The following is a 12037-nucleotide window of genomic DNA, read 5'->3' on the forward strand; positions in this document are numbered from 1 at the left end:
CATCTGGAACAAAGGAAAGAAGGCAGGACACTGGAGTGGCAAGAAAAGCAGGAAGAAAGGATAAAGCCTCCTACTTTCGTTTCCCTCGCTCCTGCTCTGCAAACTTCAAGCACAGCCCATCTGTTTGGCTCACTTCCTTGTTCTCCTCTGCACTTAGAACTTTCAGATAACACATGTTAAGTGACCCACAACAAAAATTTCACCCTTGAAGATTTGTTTTTCTTGGTAAAGCACACTTGCACACACAATTGGAGCATGTTTTTAAAGCATGCTGAGGATTATTATTATTATTTAGATTTCTTACCTGCCCTTCACTACAAGATTCCACGCTGGGCTCTGGCAATTTAAAATTCATTATTAAAAACAATTTGAAACAAATTACAACCACAGGAATAAGATACATATCTCTGTTGTCAAAGGCCAGGGTAAACAGGATTGAAAATGCCCTTACTTTAGCATTTAGGGAGTTTGAGAGCAGTTTTCTTTATGCTGCATGCAGCCAACGAAAACAAATCTTTATTCATGCTTTATTCAGTCCATTGAATTGACCTGATCTATATAACAGGGAAGGAACGCGGGTGGCGCTGTGGGTTAAACCACAGAGCCTAGGACTTGCAGATCAGAAGGTGGTGGTTCGAATCCCCACAATGGGGTGAGCTCCCGTTGCTCAGTCCCTGCTCCTACCAACCTAGCAGTTCGAAAGCACGTCAAAATGCAAGTAGATAAATACGTACCGCTCCAGCGGGAAGGTAAACGGTGTTTCCATGCGCTGCTCTGGTTCGCCAGAAGCGGCTTAGTCATGCTGGCCACGTGACCCGGAAGCTGTACGCCGGCTCCCTCGGCCAATAAAGCGAGATGAGCACCACAACCCCAGAGTCGGCCGGCCACAACTGGACCTAATGGTCAGGGGTCCCTTTACCTTTTATATAACAGGGAGGAACTTCTCCCTCCACCATATGCATTCCTTGCTTAGGGTAGAGCACCACTCAGGCTATGAAGAATGCCACAGAAGAATGGTCTGTACTGCCCTATAATTGGCAATGGACTTGTTGCTGCTCATGCATGTATTTATTTATTTTTAATTTTGCTGCTCATGCATGGATTCTCATCAAAATGCCATCCAATCCCCGCCCCAAAGTAACCTGGATTAAATGGGAAGATATATGGAAGTAGGACTGGTTTTAAAAAAAACCTTCTTCACAGGGCTGCTGATGCTAATCATGATGTCCTCACTGTGGAACTCCAGAGTAAAAATATATATAAAAAAATTAAAACCAGAAAATATTACCAAACTATATAAATATATCTGCACTTACCCCAGCAGGCAAAACATCAAGGGAAACCAAGGGAAAGGCAGAAAGCCAACCATCCCATCAAGACAGTAAGAGCTGTTCGACAGTGGGACGGTCTCCCTTCTTTGGAGTTTTTAAAGCAAAGGTTGGATGGCCATCTGTCATGGATGCTTTAGCTGAGATCCTTGCATGGCAGGGGGTTGGACTAGATGACCCTTGGAGTCCTTTCCAGCTCTACAATTCTTTGGTTCTATGACATAGGCATTACAACCTTTGTACTATACCTATCAATTTTAGGGGACCCCAGGTCCCTCAAATATTATATTGGAGTGGTCCCTAGAAGTTGGCAAGTACCACACGAACAGGGCTATAATTTAACCTGGTGGTCTCACCTGTATGTGCTGCAGAAGCCCACAAAGGAATCCATAGTGCAGTTGAGAATATACAATGTCAGGCTTAACATTCTATATGTAGGAGTGTCCAGTTTAAATAAGGAATAGGCATGTGCAGCACCATACGGTTCTATTCTTCGTTATTTCCCAGGATCATGTTTAAAGGAGACTAGAGCCAGTGTGGTGTAGTGGTTAAGAGCGATAGACTCGTAATCTGGGGAACCGGGTTCGCGTTTCCGCTCCTCCACATGCAGCTGCTGGGTGACCTTGGGCTAGTCACACTTCTTTGAAGTCTCTCAGCCTCACTCACATCTCAGAGTGTTTGTTGTGGGGGAGGAAGGGAGAGGAGATTGTTAGCCTTTGAGACTCCTTAAAGGGAGTGAAAGGCGGGATATCAAATCCAAACTCCTCTTCTTCTTCTTCTATGACTGCAGGGCCGTTGAAGCAAGGTGAGGTATGTCGGATGGACTCAGAATCCATATTAATCCACACGATGGCTTGATAGGAATAAGAAAAGCAAGTTGTTGACAGGATACCTTGATTCCACACCAGCTTAGGAAAACCTAGGAGGCACGGTATGCAATTGTATTTGTACAATGAATTCCCCATTAGAATGTGTGCCACACAACTGTGGCCTTCACCCCACACTGTTCTGCAGCCCTAAACTGAATCACTTCACCCAAGGTGGGGGTTGCTTGTTTGCTTGTTTTTTTGTTTGTTTATTACAAAAAATGAGAAAATACAGGAGATCACAGCTCTCTGTTCTCTTGGCCAGCCTGACTCAATTTCGCCGGCCAATTGGAGGGGGAAGTGAGATTGTACTCTGATACTAAAGCTGTAATCGATTAATCTACCACACATACCTGTAATGGACAGAGATGATTAGGCCATGATTATTCCTTAAGAGACAACATACTACGGCTAGTTTGACTGGGACCAAAATTGTAACAGGGGTGAGTATATAATGTATGTATTATGTACTTTTTTGTGTTTTTATATTGTGATTTTATCTTGTGAACCACTCTGAGACCTATTACTATTACTATTATTACTAATAATAATTCATTCCAAAATATGAATGTTTAATATAAAATAGAAGGTAAAGGCTGTAGTTATTTTAAGCTATTAATAATAATAATAATAAGTGGAATAAGTTCTTTCGTTTCCTTGCCTTGCCACTCGAGGCAGAAAATGAAAGAAGTGGCATTTCATGTGTAAGGAAGTATCTTTTTGTATGCATGATACTGTCTGAATGTTGTCCTACACACTCATAAAGAGCTTCCCACTTTTGTCTGGTTTACCAGTTTGCGGTGGGCTTTTTTTTAAAGCATTAAACAACAGTATCAGGATCACTTCCCATTTGAGGCTGCATGTACACCAATGGTTTGTATTCATGTACTGGGATCCACATGAAGTGCTACATAATCGGTTCCAACATTTAACTGTCATTTTTCTGAGTGTATTCATCTCATGCTTGGGGGAAATGTGGCTATCCCAGCAAGTGACCTCATGGTGGGGGAAAGCAGGGGCAATTATTCGGCATATATGGCACTTGTCATCTAATTGAGATTTCAAGGCTGCATATCCCTGCATTGCAAGGGGTTGGACGAGATGATCCTCAGGGTCCCTTCCAACTCTATGATTCTATGAGATATCTTTGAGGAAGGCTCTCAAATTATACAACCCTCTAGTATTTCCTTTCATGTTGAGAAGTTGTCTTCAACTGCTGAAGGGTCCTCCATGGCCATGTTTCTTGAGGTCGCAATGATATTATTTGAAGGGATGTGGTATCAGCAGTGCCCACTAGACCCGGTTGAGGTCATGAGGGCATTGCCAGTGGGGCCACTGAGCATGGCCAAGGTGTACTTGTTTTCTCCCTATCTTGCAAAGATACTTAAATTAAAGAACTGCATTGTTACAAATACTTAGTACCTTGCTAAACTATGTGTCAGGAGTGTGTGCAGGAGCCAGGCCCTGTGACCAGTAGGACTTTGCAGGACTGGGGCCTTTCTAAGTTTGTTCTGAACAGGCAAGGCACGGCCGCACAGGTGAGGCCAATTGGTAACTCACAGCACCTGGTGGCAAGAGCCAGGAAGGGATATAAGGTCAGCATTTCCCTTCAGCTCTTTGCCACAGCAACACGTTCCCTTCCTTGCTGTGTTTGGCTCCTTGATTCCTTACTTCTTGATCCTCGGACCCCTGACTTCGTAACTCCTTGCTTCTTGATCCTTGGACCCATGACTTCGTAACTCCTTGCTTCTTGATCCTCGGACCCCTGACTTCATGACTCCTTGCTTCCTGACCGTTGGCTTCCTGACTCCTGGCTTCTGGACTCCCATTCCTGCTCCCACCCCACCATCTTGTCCCCGCTCCTGATGTCCCCAGCTGGGACTTTGATCACCTGTGAACCAGACCGTGACACTATGTGCTATGATGGTAAGCTATGAGATTGCCCCCCCCCCAAGTTTGCACACACTTTGGTATTCAAATGAATTTTGCTCAGAGTAGACCCGCTTTTAATAGCCATGACTGAGTTAGAACTATTAATTTCAATAGGCCATCTATAGTGTTGTGATGAGAATAATAACGATAATGAATGAGATAACAAAAGCATCCAACAGCACACACAGGCTGCAGTCCTAACCCCAGTACTGCTATAATGATGCCAGTGATAACATTGGTTAAAAACATCTCCTCCAAAGTAAATGGAAAACTTAGGAACACACACACACACACACACACACTCTTAGGATGCAGTTCTAACTTCACTACTATGGTGGTGCCAATGTGATGATATTGCTAAAAAACATCTCTTTCGAAGGAAATGGGATATTGTGAAAAGAGTACAGGAGAACAATGGAAACATTGAACAACGCACACACCCCACTCATTTCAACAGAAGCCTCCAGAATTACCTCTTCTCTTCCACCTCACCAGTTTTTCCTCACCCCACACATGTATTCTGGCATAAGTGTGTGGTATGCAATCCTACTCATAGCAGACCCATTGAAGTAAATAGACATGATTGATTTAGGTTCATTAATTTCAACAGGTTTTCTCTGAGAAGAACTTAGTTGAGTACTGTGATGAATACTCCAAACACAAATGCAACGCTCCAAACGTACGTGCAAAGAAAGTTGTACAGGATAACTTTCAAATTCCAGAGAAATCTCCAGAATTCTTTCTCCTCATTCCCATTCCCTACTTGAGGGGGGGATAGGTTTTCTAAGCAAGCAAGTGCCCACCTTTTCTCACAACCATCTTCGCAGAGGAGGAAAGATGTGCTATTGCGTAAATGGATTAGCCACTATTTCTGTCTCCTTAAGTTGTACAAAAAAGCAATGGGCTTTACCAGTAACTCCTGCATAAATTAGAAATCCCCTGTATTACTCGTACAAAAGTCTGTTGGCTGTGAGTTCTGATACCTTTTCTTCTAGAGAAAAAAAAGCCCTGTTTGCCAATATGTCTGATTCTAATGTGGTGTTAGTGTCATTCTCTTGATTGTGGTAAGAAAAGTGTACAAAAGAAAACAAATATTAAAAGGTGTTTCCCAAATCTGCTGAAAATGGGGGGAGAGAGCGAGAGAGAACAGAAAAGAGATTTGCAGGAATGAGTACCAGAAAATGGGGTAGATAGGATGTAGGTAAATATACATATGTAGTTGCTTGTGGATGATGTCTGAAATCCTGTGCAATACCTCCATCTAGTGGTTTGCTAACAGTGCTATGTGTCAACATAATGTTTACATGGGTGGAAATAACGGCAATCAATTACTGTGCAAGTACAAACTTGTTTATGTCTGCTTAAGAGCTTAACTGAAATTTCTCAGGAGAGCTTTTCCTGAGCAGTTTTGTTTTGTCCCTGCCCCTCAAAAAAGGCAGTTCTGCACAATGATATTCTCTAAATATCTGCCACCTTTTTTGTGGAAGAAACTATTTCCTCCCTCCTACCTGTTCCTCCCCCCATACCCTGGAATGATAGTAGGGCAACATTAACCTCTCTGTATGGGAAACCCCTGCAGACAGACAGTTGAGTTGTGTATCCACAGCAGCGACCAGAGGAGGAATGTGTAGAAAGAAGAAACACACAACTGGACACCTTCCTCTGCCTCGGCTGTAACAAAAGATGTCTCACCCGTATCAGTCTCTACAGCCACAGCAGACGCTGTAACTCTACAACAGTTTGACTTCACCCCTGAAGATACACTTTTTCATTATATCTTGGGACAGATGGATGCTAACAATAGTAGGTCAGGGGCATTGTGGTAAATGCAAAATGGAGGCCAGACTACCAGCATAGCTACCACACACACCCCAAAGAAAAACTTAGGAAAAAACAAAGATGTACTGTTGTTGATGGTATTGCATAGAATCAAACTGACAACCATTGTATCTACTCTAATGAGCTTCTGTGCAGTCAGCGAGAAAACATACCACAAATAGATTTCTAGGAATTCAGTATAAGCACAGAGCCTTCAGATGTGCACCTAATTTCTCACCGACCATGCAGCCCAGCTTTTGCCTCACAGAGGGAGAAAGAGAAATGATAACAAGAGAATTAATGGCACTTTCACAACATGCTTAAAGAGGCTCCTGCTTCAATCAGTCTTGAAAGGAGAATGTAAACAACTATATTGGCCTAAAAGCTCATTGACAGTACAACTCTACTTGTGCGTTACTATGCTCAAGGATTTATTTCTGCCTGTATTTTTAAGCAAAGTGACCTGATTTGCACTTCCCATACACATTTCACAATTCTCCAAGTATTGTGATACAGTGTTTGTCTCAAAATAACAAAAAATGTGTGCAAGAATGTGTGTTTTAGATTAAAATGCATATAAAATGCCCATTTTAGGATAAAATGCATAGAAACATGTTTATTTTGGGGTAAATTGTGCAGATCCTCTGGAGCAGATATAAAAAGCCCCATGCACAGAAGCAGCCTTGAGAGCATGATCTATGCTCCAAACAAATGTTGAAGCTCAGGAATAAAGAAGCCTGTATTGACAGGGAAAACAAACTCAATCTGTATTCAGTCTGGAACCCACTAACTCTGGGTCTGCAGAGGTAAGCACCTCTGTTGCGTTGAATTTCATTTCATTTCATCTCATCTCATCTCATTGTTGTCCCTTGAGCTCTTGGTACAAAGGAATTTGCAGCCCACTGTTCTAATCTTGAACCACTAGATGGCAACCTTTGCACAGAATTTAAGCATGCTAGCCGCGCGTGCACACACACACACACACACACACACACACACCTGTGAGGATTTTGTGAATACAGGCGTACCTTGGATCTCGAACACCTTTGCTCCAGAAGGATTGAAACCCGAAAGTGAGCGTTCTGGTTTTCGAACAATTTTCGGAAGCCGAACGTCCAGCACAGCTTCTGCAACTTCCAATTTGCTGCAGGAGCTTTCTGCAGCCGATCAGAAGCCGCGCTTTGGTTTCCAAATGTTTTGGAAGTTGAATGGACTTCCATAACAGATTTCGTTCAACTTCTAAGGTACGATTTTACAAGCAGTAAATTCTTCAGGGCAAATAAATTTCATGTTCAGAGTCATACTGAATGGAAGTTTGGCATTAATTTCACCAGAAGAAGGGCTAATACTTAAGAACTGTAGCAGCACAAATATAATCAACAGATGAAGTTTGTTGAGAGCGATTTCTTTATCTAAACCTTCCCCTACCAGGTGCAATCTTTCTTTCTTTCTTTCTTTCTTTCTTTCTTTCTTTCTTTCTTTCTTTCTTTCTTTCTTTCTTTCTTTCTTTCTTTCTTTCTTTCTTTCTTTCTTTCTTTCTTTCAGACTACTACAACCACCATCATCCCCAGCAAATGTGGTCCCAATGGCTGGGAGAAACTGATAAAATACCCCTTCTGCCCCAGAATCTGATGTGGTCAGTTTGCATAAGCCTTTGCACAGTGCCCTTTTCAGAAACGAGATAGGATATTTCGGACAGCTAGGAGCTTAAAAACAGTCTCTCAACAAGGGACCAAATGTTCAGTCTCTCCATGTCTTTTACACACACACACACACACACACACACACACACACCCCTACACCTATACTGCAGCACTTTAGCTCTAAAAAGCCCGCTGTATTGTATGTTGTTAATTTGAAAACAAAATGGTGGCTGGGCAAAGAGACTGGGAGGCAAAGATGGCCAGGTCCAAAGCTAGAAGGTGCCAGAACTCAGAGTAAAAATAAGTTATTGGCCTTAGAATAAAGTCTTAACTCCTTTAATTTGATCCTACTCAAGGTATCCTTGAGAGCCAGTGTGCTGTAATGGTTTAGACGAGTGTTTGCCTAGGACCTTGGAGACCAGAATTTCAGTCCCTGCTCAGCCATGAAGCTCACTGGGTAACCTTGGGCCAGTCACTGCCTCTTAGCCTAATCTATCTTACATGGTTGCTGTGACGGCAAAATGGAGGGGGGGGGGAGAACAGTGTATGCCACCTTAAGCTCCCTGGAGGAAAGTTGGGGTGGAAATGCAATAATTTTAAAAATCCAAGGAACATCTACATAACTGTATAACATGAACTACTACATTCAATCCACATGAAGAGCATCACAAAAAGCAACAGCTGTTATACAGCCACTAACTACTTCAAGTGTACTATACAAATGAGTGGCAGCTATCTAAGCTCTTAAAATGTTCCCTTTTAATAAATAAATTTTATTAAGGGTTCTAGAAAAAAAAAAAAACTTGATAAATTTCCCCATTTTTTAACTAAACCAAGACTTTTCGATAGATACAATAAAAACACAGAAGGTGGGGGAGTGTAAAGAAGGGGGAAAAGAAAGAAATATAAAGAACAGAAAAGACGTTAAAGAGAAAGATAGAAAAATAAGTCAGAAAGTAAAGAACTTCCAATTCTTCATCTGTCCGCTATATTAAAAAAAAAATATTCACTTCATCCAATCCATTATAACACCCCACAAGCTCTTAAAATGTTTTCAACAGGAGCATGGAGAGAGAGCATTTTGTCTAATTCTGATAAAGTCTCAATGCTTTATATTTATCTATTTATATAAATTTGTTTTATTTAGCAGTAAAAAAACCCAAAAACCTTCCCAAAGTGTTTTGCAAAAAGATATATACAAAATATAACAGTATATTAAAACCAACTAAACCAACAATACTTCTGTTAATTCAAACATTGCTGAAACCAGCACAAAGCCCACAATAAACTGCTATCAACAGACCATACCGAAACCACAAAACAGTACAATTTCTAATGGTGAATCATTTTGTGTATTACTAAGAACAACGGAAAGAGCCACACTTCTGAATAAGTAAGTATCAGTCTTGACATCTAGAAGGACCCAATCCTTGTCTATAAATTCATTTAAAACACTAGACTGTATTTCATCTAAGATGCCATCAGAACTGCATGCATAAGTAGACCATGAATACAGCAGTGAAGTGAAATGTTGCCTCTGTATGTGTGGTTGCACTGTGCATGCTGTCAAATGGAATAGCTGTCAGAGCAAATTCATTTGAGAGCTTCAAGCCTCGAAAGCCTCCATTTACAACACAATGCATCCCATTTTTGCTGACACTCTTATGGTTGTCATTCCTCCCTACCCTTCCCCATTACTGCTAATACAACCCTATTTTCCCCTGTCTAAAACTGTAACAAACTGATTGCCAAGAGAACAGGCCAAGGTCAATGCCCGGAATATTAAAACAGGAGGAAACTAATCTCAGCCCTCACTCTAAAATAAAATGTTATAAGAAGCCTGTGGGTGTTTATTCAAAGCTAAATTCCACTATGCTCAGTACACCTTCCCCCAAGAACATTTTGATAGGATTGCAGCCTTGCAGTGCAATCACATGCATGTCCAAGAGGTAAGCTTCAATGGGCTCTATGTGGCTTACTTCCAAGTTAGGGGTTGAAGCATTGCAGCCGTTGTTTCTAGACTGTCATACTAGAGTTAGAAACACAATTTCTACCTGAATCTTCCCAGCTCCTATTCTGTGAAGAACTTTGGTTTACTACAAAACCACAACAAATGTGTCTTTGTAAATGGGCATGGCACCATGCACTTAAAACGGCAGGTTTTTTCTTGCTACATCCACTCCAGCATGGTTATAAACTGAGTATTGGTACCACATTTTTCTACATGTGTCCATGGTAACCCCAGTAATGCTATCCCGCCTCACAACATATGAGCAAACCCAAATATTAGTCACAGAAAGCAGGGGACAGACAACGCCCCCTCCATCCCATATCACTTATGTTTCTACTTAATGATAGTTGTTATAAGGCTTATAACAATAATCTATTAAATTGAGTTAGGTGTTGAACACAAAAGCATTTATCCCCTGTAAAAGCAGCAAATATTTGTCCTGTGCTTACAATAATGCAAGAGTTGCAGTCGTACCTTGGAAGTTGAACAGAATCCGTTCTGAAAGTCCATTCAACTTCCAAAAAGTTCGGAAACCAAAGCACGGCTTCTGATTGGCTGCAGGAAGCTCCTGCAACCAATCAGAAGCTACGGAAGCCCCATAAGACATTCGGCTTCCAAAAACCGGAAGTCACTTCCGGGTTTGCAACGTTTGGGAGCCAAACCAAGAACTAAGCTGTTCGAAAACCAAGGTACAACTGTATTAGGAAGTATAAAGAGTAGCCATAGCAAATGCTTATAAAACACACTGCATTGTTATTTATTTGTTTATTATTATTATTATTATTTATTTGTTTATTATTCTCTACAGTCAAATCCTGTTTTGAAGTAAATCCCACTTAAAAGCCAATGGGACTAATTCCCAAATGAGTGCATTATGGGCCAGGCCTGCTACTCAGAAGTAAACCCAATTAAATTCAGTTTAAACGCACATAGGCTTGCACTCTTGGAGTTTATCTGAGAATGGGTCACTTTGCCCCTCCTGGCAATCTGAAATGGCACCTCTGACAGAAAAGGAATCCTCCTTTTGCACATTAGCCTTGCCATCTCTTGCTTGCTAGAGAAATACTGAAGTGAAATGTCTCTGTGTGAATCAATAACCCCCATGGTATGGTCAAGGTCAGCAAGACCAACACTGGAGTGGATTTGCTGAGCTAGCGCTGGGTGTGCAGTTTTCAGTTGCGTGGCTAAACAGTTTTCCTGACATCCCCAGTTTTCTTCTTCTAAGTTGTCAACACTTTTGAGGTTGGAGAAAATGCACAGAATATGCTTCTTTGAACCAGCCCTGCTTTTTCCACTTCATTTTCTGACACCCATAAATGTGTGTACCTCAACAGATTGATGAATTATGCACCAGGGAAAAATAATAATAAAGGAAGTGAAGTCTTCTTCATTTGCATCATTCCAGTAAGTTACACAGTGCTGTACTTTATCATTCGGGTCACATGAAAATGAGAATTTCAATATCACAAGTAAAGACCACCAGTATAGTAGTTGATGGGACAATCAAGAACGTCTGAGCATCAAGATTTTCTGAAATGACTGAGAATGACAGTACTGTGAATTTTAATAAATAGGTTTCCATGATAATTCTATATAGGACCAGGAAAGGATTCTTTCTCTAACTCCTCCCCCCCGCAAATTCATATTGTCTAGTAACATTGGGAGATGTGGAGTTGGTGTCTTCTTGCCTTTCTCTGCAAGATGTGGCTTGGATCTCCTGCTTAAATCACCTTAAGCTATTTAATAGCTGTTCAGTTTCCTGCTTGTGACAACCTTAATCTGAACTGCAGTTGCATAGGTTGCTCTGCTGGGCAGCTATTGTATTGAGTGAGCCTGCCTTTGGGCAGAGGTTGGACTAGATGCCCCCTGCTAAACTCTCAGATCCTGGGCAGTGTGTCACCATACCCCAGCTGGAGATTAGATATTTGTAAGAGAGTTCTGGAATATTTCCAGAAAAAAATATATATCCATGGCATCTCAAGTCAAACTACAGCTGAACACTGGATACTGTGAAAACTGTCTGTAGATTTGAAAACACTTTGAAGTGCTCTTAGAAACATGTTCAGTCTTAGAATATTAGACTTTAAATCATTCTAAACTACACCATTATACTGTTGAAATGCTGGCATGATATCATGCTGTGTGATGTCATAATGAAATATGTATCAGTGAGCAAGCTCCTATGTGCTTATCAAAAACTTCTAGGTGTCAGGGACTGGTTGGATGCAGATGAATGGTGGGAGGAACCAACTGGGAAGCCCCCAAGGGAAGAAGGCTCAGAGCCTGGGTTGGTGGTGGTGCTAAAATGATGAGTGGTCATAGGGAGAAGACTGGGAGGAAGAGGAGGAGGTGTTGGAAGCTCAAGAAATAACAGGACTTAGTGAGCTGGGAAAGTCTGTGTCAGAGAGAAGTCCAGAATTAGAGGCAGAAGCTGAAGCA

General features: G+C 41.5%; 1 protein-coding gene across 7 annotated transcripts in view; it reads left to right on the top strand.

The window, feature by feature from the left end:
* The window catches only part of LOC308485154 (uncharacterized protein), an 81025-nt gene continuing 68988 nt past the window's right edge, over positions 1-12037 (top strand). For 4 of the 7 annotated variants that reach the window (XM_081020602.1, XM_081020599.1, XM_081020600.1 and 1 more), the window contains exons 1-2: positions 6041-6750; positions 10933-11002. In XM_081020602.1, the coding sequence (XP_080876728.1) occupies positions 6656-6750; positions 10933-11002 (165 nt within the window). In that variant the 5' untranslated portion in view covers positions 6041-6655. Of the gene's footprint in view, positions 226-2118; positions 2260-3025; positions 3430-6040; positions 6751-10932; positions 11003-12037 lie in introns of those variants that run through there. The other 3 variants (XR_013990412.1, XR_013990413.1, XR_013990414.1) reach the window with 2 other exon arrangements.

This window comes from Podarcis pityusensis, assembly GCF_964106645.2.
Source record: "Podarcis pityusensis genome assembly, chromosome: 9".
Lineage (NCBI taxonomy): Eukaryota > Metazoa > Chordata > Lepidosauria > Squamata > Lacertidae > Podarcis > Podarcis pityusensis.